This window comes from Carassius gibelio, chromosome A1 (genome assembly GCF_023724105.1).
Source record: "Carassius gibelio isolate Cgi1373 ecotype wild population from Czech Republic chromosome A1, carGib1.2-hapl.c, whole genome shotgun sequence".
NCBI classification, from domain to species: Eukaryota; Metazoa; Chordata; class Actinopteri; order Cypriniformes; family Cyprinidae; genus Carassius; species Carassius gibelio.
Window position 1 is genome coordinate 36,743,769 of NC_068371.1, and position 21,975 is coordinate 36,765,743.

General features: G+C 39.8%; 1 protein-coding gene across 1 annotated transcript; it reads right to left on the minus strand.

Annotated features, from left to right (window-relative positions):
• Positions 1 to 1,558: 1,558 nt before the first annotated feature.
• On the minus strand, positions 1,559 to 4,694 carry LOC128019868 (lipopolysaccharide-induced tumor necrosis factor-alpha factor homolog). Its single transcript, XM_052606179.1, has 5 exons — positions 4,547 to 4,694; positions 4,173 to 4,282; positions 3,447 to 3,530; positions 2,138 to 2,279; positions 1,559 to 2,062 (listed from the first exon to the last, which is right to left on the minus strand). The coding sequence occupies exons 2-5, from the start codon at positions 4,270 to 4,272 to the stop codon at positions 1,957 to 1,959; spliced, it is 432 nt and encodes a 143-aa protein (XP_052462139.1). The 5' UTR covers positions 4,273 to 4,282; positions 4,547 to 4,694; the 3' UTR covers positions 1,559 to 1,956.
• Positions 4,695 to 21,975: the final 17,281 nt, after the last annotated feature.

Sequence of the window (21,975 nt, forward strand, 5' to 3'; positions counted from 1 at the left end):
ATGGTTGTTCATGTCTATGCAATTTAACGTATTGCTGTAAACTTGGGATTTCACATTTCCATTCTCTTAAACTCATCTTTTCCTAACTTTCGACCTTCCTGCAACTTGTGTGAATGTGTGAGTGTGTGCGTTTATGTGTTAGGTTAGTTTATATGTCTTAGATTTATCTAATAAAGCCTTATTCATATTGAAAAGAGAAGTATCTTGTGTTTTGTGCTTACAAGTTAATGTCTTAAACTGCCGATCTTGTTACTGTGCTAATTGATAGTGTTTCACTATAGTTTGGATATTAATATCCAGCGCAGATTTGATGTTAAATGGCTTGTTCAGTGAATCACAGGGCGTCTCATTGATCAGCCGTGAAACAGTGATTCTGTTCAAATTCCCTTTAAATTATTAAATGATTCCCTTTGAGCTAAATTGACCTGTTTCCGTTACATAATTGCACCAGGTGCATTCACTTTATTGACATTAGCCTCCCCATAAATACCAGTCTTTTCCTGTTGTTTGTATGGAGTCCTTACCCTTCGTGTTGCCAGCCTTCTCGAGTTCCCGTTCCTTCCCTTTTACTTGCAATTGGATCTCTCTCTCTCCCTGTGTTTCACTGGTCGCGATTGTCACAACTTGCTACAAACATGAGAAACTATACATTGAAGCTACTATAAAAAGTAATGTATAGTACTTGCTGCATTAAATCTGTCCATTGTGCACTGAAGATGTGTAAGGCAGTATATTTTTAATTATGTGGTTACATAATATATAACTTAATGGAAAATGCATTGATTTGTGATTAGGATTTATGCCTGGATATGTTCCAAAATGCTCAATTAATTTTGCATGCTATGAAGAGATATAAAAAGATGAATGAATATTTTCTTTCAGAAAACCCAATTTGCAATTCTTTGCCTGTCAGATACTAGATATTACAGATACCGGTTTTATCCTTTTTGTGTGTATATCAGAAGGACACTGGAGAGGATGGTAAGCATAATATACACCAAACAAGCATGAATGAAATGGTTTGTCTGCCCTCTTGTGTCCCTGCAGCCACTGAACTAATCCAGTTTCACTAATTCAGAAAAAACACCTGAGATGAGTAGAGTAGCCTTTTGTTCACCTCTGCATTGTGAGTGCTTAACACTATAACACTGACCATTTAATGTCCTTCTTGAGCCCTGGCCAGTCTATATCTTTTAAATTTAAGCCTCTCAATATATGTTTCTTCAGGACCTCGAAGTGAACCTGAGATTGTTGTGTCCAAGTTCTTACAACAACAACAAAAATGGATATGAGGCATCAAAGAAAACAACACTTCATCTATAAAAGGGGTTTCCTGATCCCTCACTAAAGAGTATGTGCCCAAATTTTAGGCCAAACTAGATACTGCAGGTCAGTGGATTCCAGATTTTTCTGAATATTTATATACTCTCTGCCAAATCTCTCATTGCAACATGAAAAGACTCTTTGGCATATTGATGTTTTGATTGTTGAGGCAAACACCACCAAACTGAAGCTTCAAGTGTGTGTATAACAAGTGATGTTCCATTGCAAACAGAGCTTAAACAGGAGTTGTTTTATTCAAATATATATATATATATATTAAACTCTCATCACTTTCAAATACACTTTCATCCTTCCAGAGAAAGTGTAATTCGGTTATTAGAAATATCTGGCGTAACTATTGTTCTACACATTTGTCAGGTTGTGATTTAATCTATGCTTCTGTTCTACAGGATTTCAAAATGATAAACACATTAACTCTCATATGAAATATATGAATGGATTGGATAGAGATATTGCAACAATGGGTAAGTTAATAGACTTTGTAGTAGTTGTGTACTAGAAGAACAAAAGACATATCTTTGATCACAGCATTGTAACGTAATGCAAAAATTGATTTCTGGGCGTCTTCTTTTGAGTTCTCCGTTTTTTGATGGTTCTCTGGTGTAGCATGTGCTACAAATGTTTGTAAATGCGGAGGATGTTCTTGCAGTTTGGACAGGTGTGTTTCACATCCTTGCATGCGTCCACACAGAACGGGATGAAACAACAGGGCCAGCACCTGAAAAAACACAGCAGACAAGCTCTAAATATCAGCAGTTTATGAATTAAATATCAGTGATCTGTGCATACTTACAAAAAGAACCCAAGGGTTCCGCAAATTAACCAGGTGAGCAATCCGTTGATATATTCGGTTTCCGTGATGATGTCTGTCATGCAGTGAGGACAGGTAATGCGGCCTGGCGTATCAGTGAGATTCACGACCCCCATCTGGGCAACTGCATATGTACAAATGTACACAGCAATATCCCCAGTGTTAATTTAACACTCTGAGTGTGGACTCATATAAACACTGAGGCAGTGTTAAAAGTAACACTGAAGCAGAGTTGAAGTTAATGACATAATTAAGAAGTTAATTGAGTTATGATTGACCATTATTGAAGACACCTGATGTTAAGAAGCAGAATCACCAACCGAGAAAATCACAATCTGTTGTCACCATTATAGTGATCAGTGTTTGCTTTAGTTGGGATCTTGTCTTGTAACTTTTTAAATTTAAAATTAGTGTGTCATGCCAAGAGCAAAAATCATTGGGTGTTGGTGATTATGTTTTAATGTAATCGTTCCTTGACCTTAATCTCTGAACTCATTTACAGTCTCTTCAACTCTTCTCTCTCAGTCTCATTATTGATTGTAACAGCTTTGACTCATCAATGAAAGAGTCAGTTTTTTTATATACATTTTGTAGGCATTTCTTGCAAGTGATTCTGATTTTTTTTATTAAAGAGTTTCAATTTTAGGCACACACAGATAACAAGAATCAGCGTATGAATCTCAACAACGGTGACAAACACCATATTCAGATAAACAGATCTACTCTAGATACAAAAAAAATCACATAAAAAGAGCAAAAAATAAAATATAGTTAGAATAAAAAGTTAAAAAGACAGTTCAGCTCATAATTTATTCAAGCTGCAATGCATGATGGGAGCCATGGATGAGTTTTTATTGGCTACAACATGCTTTTTTGATGGTCACAATTGTTGTGATGCTCACGCTGATTCCTGTCTGTGTGTGTAAACTAAAGAACTCTTTCTTTATGTAGAACTGACTTTTAAAAACATGTCATATTATGACAAATTGCTGGATCACTTTTTTATCCACCTAATTTAAGTACAAAGTAAAGAAACCTGGACTCAGGTCAATCCATGACAATTAGTCCAAACCACAATTAATACCATAAGATTTCCTTGGCTCTGGTCTGTCTGTATGTCATAACTCAGTTATCACAGCCACACAAAATCTAAAGTTAATAGCTGAAGGGTCAAGATACCAACTAAAGCAAACACTGACCACTACAATGGTGACACACAAATTGTGATTTTCTCATTTGTGATTCTGCTTGTTATATTAGAAATAATTGGTCTTGGGTGCTGAAGACTCACCTACAGGGCCCATCGTGGGCTGGACAATGAAGGTTGGCTGCCCAAACCCATATGGAGGTGGCTGGGAAGGTGCAGCATGTGGACCTGTAAAAGAGCCAAAACACTGGTTGATTACACTGAATTGTTTGATTCCTGATTGTTTGGAACCAAGTTCAGAAATTTTACAAACTACTTGAATAACGTAAGAAGGTTAAGCCTTTTTAAAACAGGACATTACTTAAGTAGTGTGTTCAGGATCATTAACGTCACAATATACAGTTGTGAAGCTTTGGTTGATGGATGGACATTGTGAGGTTCAGCCATAAAATTAGCTTCATTGCTGTGTGACTCTGAGATGACCAGGAAACCCAAGGCATATTTTATTTTAGTTTTTTTCTAAAACTTTCATTCTTCTGATAACTTCCAGGATGATTTTATATATATATATAAATATATAAAATATTTTCCCACTCACACCCATGAATCATAATCTCAGATCACACAAGCCAAAGTCTATGTTTGTTTTACAGGGAACATCTGAGGTCACAGATTAAAACATCATATATCTGACTTCCTTATAACCCTTTCCATTATACTGATAACACATAGGGAGTTTCTACAACAATGATCGTTGAATATTGGCTCAAATTTTGGGGTTGAGACTCTAAAGTTTCACTACTTTGATTACATTGGTGCATAATCATCCTGTTGGTTCATATAACTGACAGAAGTGGAAGGTCAGCTGACCTGCTTGAGGTGGGTATGCTGCCTGCGGTCCAGGGTAGTTTATGTCTGTCTGGCCCATATGAGGATTAGAATAATGTGGGGGGGTGTAGTTTTTCTCCATTATCAAAAACCTGTGAGTGCACAAACATGAAAACAAGGAATTGGAAAATAGACAGTTCTTTTTATTCGTCATGTCGTTTTCTCTCTTTCCTAATCTTGTTCTGCTCATTTTTCCTTTGCTATAGTACATACCACAAACAGCACACACTGTATATATTATCATAATAGCACAGACTTATCAATGCAAATTTCAGTAACATATGAATTTATAATACTTGACATATAACAAAAGCACAGCCTTCACTTTAATAAAAAACTGTGTGCACAGTATGTACCTGTGAGTCTCTGTATGCGTTGTGCTGCTTCTCCTCTCAGTGTACAGCAGGATCTGGACGGCTGTGAGTGTGAGCGAGAGGGTGTGGACAGCAGGCTAGTCATAAATGTGGACATAAAATTACAGACGAAAGGGTACAGATAGGGTTATCTCAATCTGGCTAATACACATCAGTTGTGACCAGCCTGCCTGTTTTCCAAGACAAGGAGAGAAAGAAAGCATCATTATAACTTTACAAAGTAATTTTTCAATTCGTTTACATTCTTTCTGTTAATGTTAGAGCAAATTTTGCCTGACTTGTGATTTAGATGGCACTGTCCATGAACAGGTTACGTAATTGGACGTAAATCCTAAATGATAAGGAGGGTCTAACCAGACGGGAGCCAATGGTTGGTTTTTGGCTATTGATAAACTTGTGAAGCTGTTGTTAGATTTTCTTATTATAGTAACTTAACACGGTTGAATAGTTGAGATTGATTAATGTAGTCAACACAATTAATTGTATATTTTTTAAACTTGTCTTCATGCCATGTTGTAAAAACATCCAAATAATGTCACTTCCTGGGTGTCAACATTGTTAAGCAATGTTACATGTAATGCAACAGTCATGGAACAGGAATTAACAGGAATGCACATTACGTTTGGTTGTTGAAAAATTGCAAAATATTGACATTTGATCTGCCTTCTGTTTTTAATTGTTAATTTTGTTTCATTTTTAATAAATAGCTTGTTTGTGTAGTACCGTATGCAGATTATAAACCACATAATCATGTTCTGATTTAATTTAAATGGTTTGATTCCTTTCTGATTATATTTGTAGTGTGTTCAAACACTTCTTTTGGTTGATTTACACACACTGTAAATGCATTGTTATATTTTGCTCTGTGAGTTGTTCTAATTGCTCGTAAAACTTTGTGATACTGCACCCTTTGAAGAAGTTTCCATTAACCCAGTGAAACAGATGAGTGTTGTTTCATTCTATGTTGATTCATATCAACTCAATGTGAGTCCAGTGTTTCCTGGAATTAGTCAGTCATTAACGTTAGTGAAGCAACATGACGTCGATTTAATCCTGACTGTAGAAACACAGAGAGAGGCCGGCGTATCCTGGGTAAACGACTTACCACTTCAACCTTCACATTGCTGAATCGAATGTTTAAAGCCTTGGTTTTGAATGCATTAAAACATCTACCATCTTTCTCATCTAGTACATTCATAAGTGCCATGAACAGTATTTAACACGTCCATGCAGCTTGCATTAATCTGGAGTTCTGCATTTTCCTTCTCTGATTCTGTTTTAAGGCAGAGACAGACTAGAATTATATCATTCATTCATTAATGTTGCTAGTCTGAATTATAGCCACATTTATGACTGTAGCCATTTATGTCTTCAATTAAATCCCACAAATCTAAGGTCTGTATCTAAATAACTAGTTTCGAGTAAAAATATTCCAGAAAGAACGAAAAATGTGAAACGTGACATTTGGGAACTCTCGCGACTGGTCAAGGTAACACCCTCAAGCCCAAAAGAAGGGCATGTGAAAAGGCTGTGTTGTGGTGCTTTTACAGACAGCCTGAAGAGTTTGATGACATGTTAGCTTTCGATAATCAGAGCTGTCCTATACAGTGGTTCCATTTAGACTGCGTGAGACTCAGCAGCGCACCAGCCAGAGAAGAGTCATGTGTCTGTGACTTATCACACACAACCTACCTCATACATTTTCAGTTTCTCATCATTTCTATTGACTCTTTATAATCATATAATAATATTCATCTAAATGTATTTACATGTTAATGTATTCATCTTAATGTATTTACATGTTAAATATGTAAAGAAACTGAAAGTTGGTTGTTACTACTATTTAAGTTATGTAATTGTGTTTGCAACCAAAGAACACTCATTTTGCACAATTCTTCCTTAATAAAGATAAAGGAGGTGAATTCACAGGACCTTCCATCTCAGGTGCAGGTGTAGTGTCTGACAGTAACAATATAAAGAAATCGTGTCATATCACAACCTCTATTCCTTAGGAATCCAGATTAGCTATACACAGGGGGGAAACATACTCTAGCTTTCAAAGCTTTGGGGTCAGTAAGATTTTTAAATGTTTTTAAAAGAAGCATCTTCTGCTCACCAAGGCTGCATTTATTTGATAAAATAATAATAATAATAATAATAATAAATACAGTAATATTGTGAAATATTATGAAAATTTAAAATTACTTTTCTATTTTAATATATTTTAAACTAATTTATTCCTGTAATCAAAGCAGGATCACCTTCCAACATTTCATAGGCAGGTTTGCCTGCAAACACAGTTACCAAATAAATTGCAATGTAGCCTAAATGTACGACATTTAAAACTGATTAACGTTACGCTTTAGTACATTGGTAACTTAAGCTCATTTTCTAGCCATTTCATGCTAGTTAACAGTTAACATTTACAGGGAGTAATTGTAACTTACCTTTGTGAAAATGCTTTGAACACCATCATGTGTGGTGGAGTGTTATCGAAGGTAAGCTTGGCCTCCTTACCGCTGCTATCCATGCCATTCGTCGCCCTTTTTGTCACCTCTGAAACATGGCTTGTACTATTACTTTTCCCCGCTGGAAAATGATAAAAGGATATTCCATTCTTAAGCTTTATGTTGCAGTTTATAGGTAGACAGTATCTTGAACACTGTGTTCTTCCCTCATACAAAGAAGTCTAGCGCCTAATGTTTGTGCCGCGGATTCCCAAAATGCTTTGCGTTCACCACTGGGGAAACGTCATGATGACGACACATTAGCGATCTCTCATAGAGAACTACAGGTTGTTAAATACTTTAATTTACACCAAAATTAGATTTCATCCCAAATGTTAGTGTCTCGCCCTTATTTTGACACGCGGGTAGCTGCGTAGAGTGACTAACAGCCGCCGGATATAAACCCTGATGAGGCAAAAGTTAAGGAAAACGTGTACGTTCCGGACCGGAATCACGATTTGCCAAGAGTCCTAAGCGCTAGAAGCGGAGACATACGCCGGGACTCTACGCACACAGACCGCGGTCACCAAACACCCGAGCAACCGGCTTCAGGACATCCACTGCTTGAGATCCGAGCTGGAGCAATTCGAGCGGTTGATCGAGTTGATCCAGTTAGAGAATCAGGCATGGTCGATGTGAATCCTTTCAAGCTTTTCTTTAATAGTACTTTTCAGGTAAGCAGTGATATCCCTTACAACATCATCTGAAGATGTGATGGATCAAATGGCAGTATTTGAGATAGTATATTGCGTTGTGGTCTGTTAAACAGATAAAGAGAATACAATATGAATACAACATCTGTATATATTCAATGCAAATTAACTCACAAAATATCAATAACTGATTAACAGAGGTGGAGAGTCCAGGGGTCAGAAAGTAAAAGTCCTGCCATATTTTTGTTCCACCCATGAACCCAGCAGCTGATTTCACCAGAGGAGGAAACAAGTCATTCCTTCCAAGTCACAAACAAGTCTTGAGTCAAATCCCAAGTCCTCAAAGAGTTAAAGTCAATGAGATAATTAAGTGACTAATTAAATGATAATTCTGCATTAGAGATGAACACCTGCTGTTAACAATCAATATCACTGAAGAAAAGAGAAACACAAGAACTACAATTGACTTTAAGCACAGCCTTGGATGAAATCAACTGGAAAAAAAAAAAAAAAAACTTTGTCACCATAATCGTGGTGAATCCACCATCATGGAGATCAGTGTTTGCTTTAGTTGGGCTCTTGACCCTTTTAATAATTCAAAGTAATTTGCTTTTAAACACTTGCTGTTGTGTTACGTAGTAAACATTAACACATTGCTGAATTAAAAGCTTGAAGTAGAAAATTTAATTGCCCTTTTTTATCTAAAACATTTTAATACTTTAATTTACTTCATGAAGGTGTCTCTCTTTGGTTTGTTAAATTATGTTCAGCAATTACTGAACTACAAAAAAGTCCTATTAAATAAATATTATTGTAATGCTTAAATATTGGGGGAAAAAATTGTACAGGCTCGGGATTTTAGACATGAGCACTTATCATATGATCCTCAACAGTGGTTACAATAATTATTCATGCTACAGTGCATAATCAGAGTTTTTACTATGGTGTTACCCAGCATGCACTTCAACTTGAAGTGTTTTGTTGATTGTCACCATTGTTGAGATTCATATGCTGGGTCATGATGTCTGTGCGTCTTATTAGGAAAAGATTTCAAAAAAATTTATATTTATTACATACATTAGGAAATGTATTCATTATAGTGATTAAACCAACTGTTCCACAAGGTAGGTTATTTAAAAACTGAACATTTGTTAATAATAAATACATAAAATTGTTTTGGAAATAAACAGGCTGATGCCTAATAATTACTTCATCATGTAAAAGGAGCTAGTAACGGTTTTCTGCAAAGCACAGATCGCACTGTTTTATAACAGCACATGTACTTTTACAGAGAAATATCTAACATAAGAAACCAAAGGTCAAGAGCCCAACTGAAGCAAACACTGATCTCAATGATGGTGGCATAATTTTAACCAATAAAACATCAGCATCTGATCCTCTGTAACGCACAATAACAGCAGGTGTTCATCACCAATGCACAATCATCATTTAATTAGTCTCTTAATTATCTCATTGACTTTAACTCTTTGAGGACTTGGGATTTGAGTTGAGACTAGTTTGTGACTTGGAAGGAATGACTTGTTTCCTCCTCTGGTGAAATCAGCTGCTGAGTTCATGGGTGGAGCAAAAATGTGGCAGGACTTTTACTTTCTGACCCCTGGACTCTCCACCTCTGCTGATTAAATCACTCATCACAAACGAATACTTAACTATTAGATAATATATGAATATTATATACACTGTTAAAAATTGCTGTAAAAAACGGCCAAATTTCGACAGTAACATACTGTTTTTCATTAAAACAGTGCATTCTGGGTAATATTTATCGTTTTCGAGAAGGTAGCCTGCTGCTATATATCGTAAATTAGCAACGTTCAAAGTCAACACTCAGCGCCTGTGTTTCAAATCACACCCTACACCCTCATTCACTATTCCCTACATGAGTTTACTAATGTAGTCCACCTGATAGAGAGAATGAAAACTAATGAGTGAATTCAGACAATGATCAACAGCTGCTGTTAACCATTAGAATCACTGAAGAAAAAAGAAACAAGACACACACAAGAACTACAACTGACTTCAGCCACAGCTTAAAACGAAATCAACCGAAGATGTATACAATCAACAAACAGCTTTACCAACTTCACTCATTACTAACCAGACTGACTTTATTTCTTTCAGATCAGAGATCAAAAGATCTTATTGAGAATTACAGAGCTGCAGATGATAATGTTAGTTTATTTTAGCATCACCATTGCGGAGATCAGTGTTTGCGTTAGTTGGGCTCCTGACCCTTGACTTTTGTGCTTAAAATTTTGTTTCATTGCTGTATTTGTATCTTTATTGTACATCTGTTGCTGCAATGTCAATTTTGATAATCAAGTGATTATGGCACTGTTTCTGTTAGGCATGATCTAATAGAATGACTTAAAGTGTTACTATAGTAGTCAAATATTAGTTTGGTGTTGCAATATTTGAGTGAATTACACAATTTTTTTTTCCTTACATTTTATGATAATGAACCGTAATGTGATAATCTGAACATATTTTTTAACAATAGTTTGAGTTTTAAATATTTTGGGCAGCGGTGTGCTCCACACTAAAAGAGAGACATCAACAATCAGCATATGAATCTCAACAATGGTGATAATCAAAAGGTTTATGATGCAAAGCATGCTGGGTACCAGCACAGGATAAAACTCATCCATGACTCCCAGCATGCATTGCGGCATGAATAAATTATGATGCTGAATTGTTCACTTATTTTCTTGAATTCTTATGTGCTTATAATTTTGATTTTGTCTTAAGTTTTAGTAGCATGTTTTGTGAAGTTCAGAACTTATCTGTTTATTTATTTTGTGGATTGTCACCATTGTTGTGATTCATACACTGATTATTGATGTTTCTGTCTAAATATCAGCGCAGGTTTTTTTTATGAGTGAAATTTTCTTAACAGTCTTTCATAACTTATGGCTCAGCAGTGTTTCTTATTTTGCTGTAGTGTCAATATTCAATAAGAGAAGGGACACGGGATTGGATCAGAAATAATAGAGTGTTTGTTGTTGTCAATCTATGAACAGCAATACCAGTTTTTTTTTTCTTCTGTTTACTTTTTTTTTTTTTTTCACTATAACAGGTTCCAAAAATGCATTGTTACAGCATGTAAAAAAAAACATAGTTGTTTTAAAGTCACGTTCAAGAGCCCAACTAAAGTAAACACTGATCTCCATCATGGTAGTGAAAAAAACACCTAAACCTATTTAACTCTCAATAAGATCTTCTGTAGACATCTGACAGAAATAAAGTCAGTCTGGTTAGTAATGTGAATCTGGTGAAGCTGTTTTATGAGTCGTTTAATCAGATCTTGAGAGATTTTATGAATTATTTTATTTCAGTTGATTTCATCTAAGGCAGTGGCTCAAGTCAGTTGTATTCCTTGTGTTTCTCTTTCCTTTAGTAATTATGTTTGTTAATAGCAGGTGTTCATCACTCATGCTCAATCATCAATTAATCACATAATTATCTCATTAACTTCACTAATTCAGTGTTACTCAAACACTCTGTAGTGTGCTCACATTATAAGTGTTCATTTAAAACTGAGGATTTTGTTGTGGGGTTTAAAGGGTTAAACATTTTATATGAAGAAAAAACAGCATGAAACATAATTTAACAGTAATAAACTGTAATTAATTTACAGGAAACAAACTGTAGAAAAACTGTTATTTCCTGGTACCCCTGCTGCCAGTAAATAACTGTTTTTCTACAGTTTGTTGCCATAAATTAATGGTTGCTAGCAAAAAAAAGTGTTTTTCTACAGTTTGTTGCCGTTAAGTCAAGTAATAACAGTAATATACTGTTAAATGTAAATGTCAGATTTACCAAATGAAAAAAAATTATTTAACTAAAATATTTGTGAACATTCATAGAAAAAAATGTATGCAAAGTCATACACTGATAATGAGAGAAAATACTGAACTCAACTGTATTAATGTGTTTTCACAAGAGGGATCTGTTAGTTTAATGCAGTTTTGTTGTTCACCATTGTTCTGGAGAGTAGAGCCTGTGCTTCAGTCAATGATGAGCCACAATTTCTGATTTTCTGCTGCTTTATATAAAGATGCTGATACAGTGGTGATCTCTGTGTTAAGTACTTCAGCACATACACGTGTGCTATAGCTGACAATTAACTGCAGTGATTTAAGTTAAAGTCATGCATTTAGTTTCTTTACTACTACACATTAAGTGTTTGCTTTTTTATATTAAGAAATATTCCTTCTCAGTGGACTCAAATGGAATAAGTTCATAGTACTAACATCATAGGAATGCTAGCTTTTAAACTCGAACTGTTTGAAGCAGTGGGAGAGAAGTTAATTTCCATGGTATAATTTAAGGTAAAATATTGTAAAAAAAAATGTGTGAAATGTGAGTGGTAAATTAATGGTTGAAAGCTGTAAATTAACAGTACTTTACTGGCGCCCCTGCTGCCAGTAAATTACTGTTATTTAACGGCACAATTTTTTACAGTGTAAGAAAGTAAACTACAATACACGGCATGATGCAGCATGAAATACAACAACACGTGTGAGTTCAATGTGATCAGACTAACGCGGCTTATGGAAATTAGCGCCTATCCGCGGTCAAATCGCGATCGTCATTACACATCTCAAAAACATTCCACAGATCGCCAGACATTCACAATTATAACTACAAAGTGTTAATTAAATATTTACATGATTACTCACATTTGTTTGCATGAACGCACAACATTGAGCAATAATGGAGAGCGAACGTCTGGAGCTGGCTATTGCATCAGTCTACTGGAAGTAGCAACTACAATATCAGTCCGTCAGAAACAGTTTCTTAATTTCCGTTCCGATGGTCTTTCTGACATTGCCGCCCCAAATTACCGGCAGGCTAATTGTAGCCCTTAAGAAAGGCCATCCAAAGTGTCTTTATCCTCTTCCTTCTTTGGAGGAAGTGGAATCAGTTTCAAAACAGGACGCAGATACATTTTGTCTTTGACTTTGACTTTAGCTGTCCGAATCCTCTTGTCTGCTCCTGCATAGGTCTCTGTCACGCTACCCACAGGCCATAGTGCTCGTGGGAGTTGATGGTCAATTAGGAGCACCACTTGTCCTACTGCCAACCCTTTGCCATCCGATGTACATTTCTGTCTGCCCTGTAGTTCTGGTAGATAGTTGCATATGAAAGCAGTCCAGAACTGATCAGCCAATACCTGGCTATGTCGCCACCTGCGTTTGCCCAAGAGCTCGTTGGAGTCATAAAGGACTTGTGGTAAGGAGGCATTACCGCGTACCATGAGTAACATGTTCGGGGTCACCGGGTCCGGGTCTGCAATGTCCGATGAAACATAGCCAAGTGGCTTGGAATTGAGTATGCCCTCTACTTCCAATAGTAATGTTTGCAGCACAGATTCGGGCACGGATTGTTCCCGTAAAATGACTCGCAAAGCACTCTTAACTGACTTCACCTCTCGCTCCCATGTACCGCCAAAGTGAGGGGCGCTCGGTGGGATATGGCGAAACTGGATCTGCTGTTTAGCCAGTTGTGTCTGAAGTTCAGGAGTCATTTGACTAAAGGATTCTCTTAACTCATGATCGCCTCCAGTGAAGTTTGTGCCGTTGTCACATAGTATCTCTAGTATATCATAGTATCCCTCTGCGGGCTATAAAGCGTCGTAACGACAGGAGAAAGGCGTCTGTGTCTAGGTGTTCAAGGACATCAAGATGTAAACATCTGGTCGTCAAGCACTTATATAAGATCCCCCATCTCTTTTCTTGATGTCGACCTATCTTCACCTGAAAGGGCCCGAAGCAGTCTACACCAGTGAAGAAGAATGGTGGCTTGAACAGACGTAGCCTGCATGGTGGAAGGTCAGCCATCTTTGGGTTCTGTGGCTTGGAGCACCAAAATTTGCAATCCTGACAGAAATGTTGGTGTCTGCGCACAGCTTCACTTCCTTTGGGGAAGTCGTGGCCTAATGGTTAGAGGGTTGGACTCCCAATCGAAGGGTTGTGGGTTCTAGTCTCGGGCCGGACAGAATTGTGGGTGGGGGGAGTGCATGTACAGTTCTCTCTCCACCTTCAATACCATGACTTAGGTGCCCTTGAGCAAGGCATCGAACCCCCAACTGCTCCCCGGGCGCCGCAGCATAAATGGCTGCCCACTTCTCCGGGTGTGTGCTCACAGTGTGTGTGTGTGTGTGTTCACTGCTCTGTGTGTGTGCATTTCGGATGGGTTAAATGCAGAGCACAAATTCTGAGTATGGGTCACCATACTTGGCTGAATGTCACTTCACTTCACTTTAAGCACCCAGTATCGACGGCGTAGCTCTGCTAGTACTCGTTCTGCACCAGGATGATTGAGCTGTTGATCTATGTCTTGGATGAGCAACTTTGTGACCTGATGTTGAGGGTCTAGAACGATAGGGTGAGTGACATCAGGAGGCAGGGTTTCAATACGACGAAGTCGTCCTCCCTCTGATTAAACCAGTATCTTTGTCGTATTCTGGGGCGAGAGACCTCAATCGGCTGTCTGTTGAGATGAATTGTCCAGCTTTCAAAGCCCGCAATTCTTCTGGAAATGAATCAAGCTGTGCCTGTGCTAAGGGGAGCTTCTCTGCCTGTATATACCTTGAGGCTTCAGAAGAGTTGTCAGAGTTGTCCGCCCCATCACAGGACTCCACAGTTGCTTGAAGTAGCTCCTTCCAGGTTCTGAATTGACTGATGTCTAAAGGCACTTGACTGGGAACAACTGTGATTGCTCAAACAAAGGATGCTCTTTTCATCTCACTCAGGTCTGGTTCAGATTCTGTACTGGGCAATGCTGGCCACTTATTCTGTGGTTGAGTCAGGATGGAAAGACCGGATCTCCATTGGTGAGGGCAAGCTAGTTCCGCTAAGGTAAGACCCCTGGTAATGTGGTCAGCGGGATTTCTAGCAGAGTCAACATACCACCATCTGGAAACATCTGTCAATGTCTGGATCTTGGCTACTCTGGACCCCACAGAGACTTTGTATTGGCAAGATTCTGATTTTAACCAATGCAGCACTGTGGTTGAATCGGTCCAGTATGTGACTTGGTGTATGGGAATGGTAAGTTCAGTCTGTATGACTTTGGCCATTTGAGCTCCAGAGAGCGTGGCGCACAACTCCAGGCGGGGCATAGATAGACATTCCTGAGGGGCCACTCTAGATCGAGCAAGGACAAAGGTGACATGGACTTCATCACTCTCGTCGGTGACCTGAAGGTAGGCGACAGATCCATATACCCTCTCCGAGGCGTCGCAAAAGACATACGGAGTGTTGGACTTGCCAGGAGCATAAGGTCGAAGGAATTGTAGTTTGGTGATACCCAATTGTACTGGGGTGCCTCAGGGCTCAGTTCTTGGACCACTTCTCTTCTCTGTCTACATGGCATCATTAGGTTCTGTCATTCAGAAACATGGCTTTTCATACCACTGCTTTGCTGATGACACTCAACTCTACCTCTCATTCCATCCTGATGATCCGACGGTAGCCATTCGCATCTCAGCTTGTCTAACTGACATTTCTTCCTGGATGATGGACCATCACCTTCAACTCAACCTTGCCAAGACAGAACTGCTTGTGATTCCTGCAAACCCCTCGTTCCATCACAATTTCACCATCAAGTTAGGCACATCAACCATAACTCCTTCAAAAACAGCTAGAAGCCTTGGAGTTATGATTGATGATCAGCTGCCTTTCTCAGACCACATTGCTAAATCTGTCCGATCCTACAGATTTGTTTATTCAACATCAAGAAGATCAAGCCCTTTCTTTCAGAACATGCTGCACAACTCCTTGTTCAAGCTCTTGTTCTGTCCAGGCTGGACTATTGCAATGCCCTCTTGGCAGGTCTTCCAGCCAATTCTATCAAACCTTTACAATTAGCAAGATTATTTTTTAATGAGCAAAAAAGAATACAAGTCATACCTCTGTTTATCAATTTGCACTGGCTTCCAATAGCTGCTCGCATAAAATTCAAGGCATTGATGTTTGCCCACAAAACTACCACTGGCTCTGCACCCATTTACCTAAATTCGTTACTTCAGACTTATGTGCCCTCTAGAAGCTTGCGTTCTGCAAGTGAACGTCGCTTGATTGAGTGCCATCCCAAAGAAGCACAAAGTCACTTTTACAGACTTTTAAATTAAATGTTCCCTTCTGGTGGAATAAACTCCCCAACTCAATCCGAGCAACTGAGTCCTTATCCATCTTCAAGAATCGGCTTAAAACACATCTCTTCCATCTTTATTTGACCCTCTAACCTTAACATTCACTATTCTAATTATATTCTTTAAAAAATCTAACTACCTTTCTAATCTTTTTGTATTCTATTTTCTTTTCATTTATTATGCAATTGTATATGTGTGTGTGTGTATGTGTAAAGACCTCTAACTAGCTTGCTCTATTCTTTTATTTTTTTATTCTATCTGTTTTCTTTTTATTTATTATATTAGTTAAAATCTCATGCTACGTGTACTGTATTAACCTAACTGAGACTTGTTATAGCAATTATATATCATTGCTCTTTTTGTTGTTTTTGATTGCTTCCACTGTCTTCATCTGTAAGTCGCTTTGGATAAAAGCGTCTGCTAAATGAATAAATGTAAATGTAAATGTAAATGATACTGGAAAGCTCTGCAATCCATGTGGACCATTTCTCACGCAGATGTAAGGGTTCAATAGGGTCATCCCAGCTTAGGTTGTGTTTCCAGAGATCCTGGATCAGAGTCTTTGCCCTCGTGGTGAAGGGAAGGATGAACCCCAAGGGGTCATATTGGCTTGCCAAAGTCTTATACAGGTTCCTCATAGTGGGCTGAGCAGGCTCTACTACACGGTTTCTATACCCGAGGGTGTCGTCGAGGCAATTCCATTGTAGGCCGAGTGTAAGTTCTTGCAGGTCAGTGCTACTCTGAGACAACCAGCACTCATTACTAGCTGATCTGGCTTCTAAAGGAAGGTGCCGGAGAATGGATGGCACATTGGATGCCCATTGTCGGATTCCAAAGCCTCCCTGTAGCAAGGACTGACGCAATCCATCTATTATGGCCTTGGCCTAACCTTGATCGGGGGTACTGTGAAGACAGTTATCAACATAGAATGAGGTCTCCACAATGTCAACTAGTCCAGCCATGTTATGTCGGTATTCTTGGGCATGATACTGAAGAGCATAAGTGGCGCAGCACGGGCTGCAGGTCGTACCGAAGGGAAGTACCTGCCACTCGTAAATGTCTGGGTGAGCTTCCTGGTTCATGTTCCTCCAGATGAATCGCAGGACCAATTTGTCACCAGGTAATAAATGTACTTGGTGGAACATGCCTTTTATGTCCCCGCTCACTGCAACTGCATGTTGCCGGAACCTCAAGATCACGCCCAACAGAGATGGCCCAAGTGTTCGCCCTGGAAGGAGTTGTTCATTCAAGCTCTGACCATGGTACTGGAAGGAACAGTTGTAGACTATTCGATCCTTTCCATTGTGGTGCTCTATGTGGTGGGGAATGAACCTTGACTCTGTGGACTTGTTTACCACATCTGGTGTTATCTTAACAATGTAGCCTGCTGATTCAAGCTTTTGAATCTCAGAACAGTAAACTTGTGCTTGCTCAGGATTCTTAGCCAGTTTTCTCTCAATGTTTCTTAAGCTGGGAAGCACAGACTCCATACCTGCGTTAAGCAAAGTTATAGGAGTGGGCCTCGGCAGTGGAGTAGCATACCACAGGACACCATCCACGTTCACTCTTACAGAGGCAGTCTGCAAAAGGTTATAGCACTGTTGGTCTTGTTTATGTCATCACCTTTTCATTGTATGGAACAGTGTCAACTTGCCACAAGCGCTCAACATGCTGATACAGCTCGTCACGTGTTGGGGCTGTCATAATATGCAAACATTGTTGCAGACCTTTAGGGGGCTGAATTGGACACATTGGGCCTTGCAGTACCCAACCAAGCTTGGTACATATGGCAATGGGGCTGCTCTCTGCTCCTCTTCGCACTGGCTGAACTGGCATCAGGAGGTTTCAGTTCCCTATGAGAAGTAAGGGTTTGACGTTGTCAACTGGCTGTAAGGGCAGACCTCTCAAGTGCTTTCTGGAGTGCTGCCACAGGGTATGTTCAGCAAGGCTTAAACCAGAGGCAGTAAAAACAATCTGAATGGCATACCTCTCTGTAGGTTTGGTGAGAGAAGACACCTCAAAAGTTACTGTGGACCCATCAAGTTTGGTATGGCTCTGGTGGATTGTCCGCAAGGGAAGAACTTCTGGAGCTCCATTTAGCCTGAGCTGTTGAACCACTTGGGGAAGGACGATAGTTATTTCAGAGCCGTCATCTAAGACAGCGTGAGCTTCCATTGTTTGGCCACCGTTGTGCAAGAGAACTCTGACTACTTTTAGCATGATTTTCTGTGAGCGGTTGGGTCTATCTAGATAGATCTGTGTCGATGGTAAGCTCACCATAAGCACTGCTCTGGTAAGGTGAAGCTCTTTGCAGATTTTACACGGTCGCTTGAGGTTACAGGAGTAAGCTGAATGATTCCGACCACACTTCCAACAATGTTTGCCCTCTACGATCCAGGTGATGATCTGTGCAGTGGTCAGCCTTTTGAATTTATCACAGGAGTTGAGATAGTGATCTTGGTTGTCGCAATGAGGACAATAGGGCTTTGGCTTGGAGATGACTCTTACTTGTGCCGGTGCAGAAGGCTTGACAGATTTCTCTGATGTCAGAAGTACAGGTGTTGAACGCTCTCAATGATATGGAGTGTATTTACTCTTCCCAGATGGCTTTGTAGTGTCGGAGTGAAATACAGCGGCTGCTCGGCTTGAGATACGTTTAGCTTGTGACTTTATTTGTAACCAGGATGCGAAGTTGGGAAGAGTATAGGTTCTCTCTGTACCAGTTTGTAGAATTCCATGGCTCAGGCAGTATTCTACGAAGCTGTCTCGGTAAGCAGGTGGCAGTTTACTCAGAAGGAGGTCTACGTGAGAACCACACATGAGCTCATGCCCGTTTTGACCTTCCAGTGTTCTCAGCATGCCTACTATAGATTGGACAGATAAGGCGAATGAGTTAAATGCATTGGAATCACCCATTTTAAGGGGTGGTGTACTCATGAAAAAAAAAAAAAGAAAATACAAATGCAGAGAACTCCACAATTTCTTCCATGTCCAGCATAAAGCGATATGTTGATGGACAGCTGATCACTGAATATGTCATGCAAAAGAAAGCAGTGGCACCTAACTCAGATTGCACAAGCTGCCTGGGCTGGCCATACTTCTCCTGCAAAGCTTGCATGGCTGTGGTGTATTGCTGTGGGTGGTGCATATATGCTTTGGCCAGTTGTTGGGCACTATCAGATTTCAGGTGACTCAGCAACACTTGATATTTGTACTGCTCACTGATGAGAGTATGGTGACTTAAGAGATTATCTAAGGCCAACTTCAACAATGCACTTTCAGTGCCACTCTCAAACACTGGCAGTGTGGGGCGAGGAATGCCATAGGCTGCTGCCATCAGAAGTTCTTTCCCGGGTTGGGGTATGTAACCAGCTTGAGGAACAGGTAGAGGTGAATATGGTTGAGGGCAGATGGGTGTGTTAGATAAGAGAGGTGCTCTATGATGAGGGGTGTAATAGGCTGGTTATGACTCATAAGAGGGGCTTACTGCCTTGGTAATGGAGTATTCACATGTGAGGTTGATGCAATGGGTGCAACAGGAGGTTTAGTCTGTGATATCAGAACACTACCTGTGTATGGTGTCGCAAGCTGAATCGCTGCTTGTTGCACTAGGCTGAATGGAGGTAGTGGTATTGAGACTGGGCTTGGCTGCTGCAAGACATGTGACATATTCTCCTCATAATGTGCTATTTGTGATCTTCCTTGGGTTTGAGTGACTGTACATGCGGACCACTGATGTGCGGTGTAAGCTGGAACCAGTAATGGCATAGTTGCTTGTAATGTCAATGGAGGAGTTTTGAGTGACTGAACTATGCATGGTCCCCTTGATGTGCTCTGTGCCTCTGAGACAGTCTGCGTGGCTTGCATCATGGACAATACAGGGCTGGGAGATTGCTGAGATACATGAGACTGGACTATGCTCGCATGAAGTGACTGTGGTGGTGGCACGGTTGTGTCTGGGGATCCTTCAGGACCTGCATCATCCACACTCAAGTCTTGGCTGAGCAAAGAATTCACCAGTTTGGCCACTACTAGGTCAGTTTCTGCCTTTTTTAGCTTACGTCGTCATTCTAATTGGTTAGTTAGTGCTTCCTTTGCCATGAGAGCCTCTTCCTGAACACGTTGAGCCTCTTTAGCTTGTGTTTGCAGCCTCTGATATCTATCTGATATTCTATTTCTGCCAACGTGTCCTCCTCTATCTGCTGACGTAGGTTGTCATACTGCCTCTGCTTGATTCTCTCATCCACCATGGCTGCCTGACTGCTTGTGAGTGCAGAAGTAGCTTGCACACCAGAGATAATGGAATGACCACTGGATCTGGAATGAGAGCTGGCTTTACTGTGGGACGTTTTCCTCGATTGGCTCTTATGTTGGCTGTGACAGCGAGAAGAAGAGATTGGAGGAGGGTCAACTGGGGGTATGTACAGTGGCGTAGCACAAACTGCATTGGCCCACCCGCAAGAGTGGAGGCGGGGCCCCTCACCGCATAATTAGATGGGGGATTCACCTTTTCATTCAACATCGTGAATTAGTACTGTGGAATTTAGTAGTATGTAATTATTTCGTATTTATTTATTAAGAACTTTTCACAAATAAAGAATAAAAGAAACACCAACAATAAAACAGCAATTACATTGTTAAAATGCAAGGGAGCACATGACGTCAAAATATTTTTCTATCTGCAGTATACAACAAAGATTCATGATGTTTAACATTCAATAAAGGTAATATTACCTTTAAAATCCTCCAAAGCACCCATTCTCCTAGCATCTCCGTTAGTCCGTTTTTGAGCTCCGCTGACATTTTTCTTTTACTCATTTTGCGCTCATAAGCTTCACTCTCTAACAGTTGCGGAAATTCTTAATCGTGATTGGATAACAAGGACAACAGTGGCCATAATCGGCAAACACGGTAGGCTGCAATTACTACCAAAATAAAAGTCCTATACGTTCACGTTATAAAAACGCTTGAATTATTTATTCGAGTCAATTTTTAGGGGGCCCCCCACAACGCGGGGCCCCCCCGCAGTGCGAGCCCTGCGGGCCCGTCCGCTACGACACTGGGTATGTAGCCAACCTCATAGTCACTCAGATGTGAAGGTGGTTTACTTTGTCTCTTAGGTCTGACCACAGGCTCCGGTGCATCACTAGCTGCAGTGTCCATATTGTTTGCTGTTACCAGTATCCGGCTCAAAGGACCAATTTGTTGCAGGTTACCACCTCTGTCAACCTTGTTAAATTTTCAGTTCTACTGGCGGACAAATATGGACATTGATTCTGGTTAGAGAATCAGGCATGGTCGATGTGAATCCTTTCAAGCTTTTCTTTAATAGTACTTTTCAGGTAAGCAGTGATATCCCTTACAACATCATCTGAAGATGTGATGGATCAAATGGAAATATTTGACATAGGTTGTTGCGTTGTGGTCTGTTAAACAGATAAAGAGAATACAATATGAATACAACATCTGTATATATTCACTGCAAATTAACTCACAAAATATAAATAACTGATTAAATCACTCATCACAAACGAATACTTAACTATTAGATAATATATGAATATTATATAAGAAAGTAAACTCCAATACACGGCATGACGCAGCATGAAATACAACAACACGTGTGAGTTCAATGTGATCAGACTAACGATCTTTGTTTGCATGAACGCACAACAGCTGCATTGACCCTGCCCTTGATAAAACACAGTGGACCAACACCAGCAGCTGACATGGCACCCCAGACCATCACTGACTGTGAGTACTTGACACTGGACTTCAGGCATTTTGGCATTTTCTCAGGCACCTTGATTTCCGAATGATTTCTTTCATCCAAAAAAAGTACTATGGACCACTGAGCAACAGTCCAGTGCTGCTTCTCTGTAGCCCATTTCCTGCACACGCCTGTGCACGGTGGCTCTGGATGTTTCTACTCCACTTCAGCAGGTCCCCCAAGGTCCGGAATCGGTCCTTCTCCACAATCTTCCTCAGGATCCAGTCACCTCTTCCCACTGAGGTGCCTTGATACAGCACTCTGGGAACAGCCTATTCGTTCAGAAATTTCTTTCTGTGTCT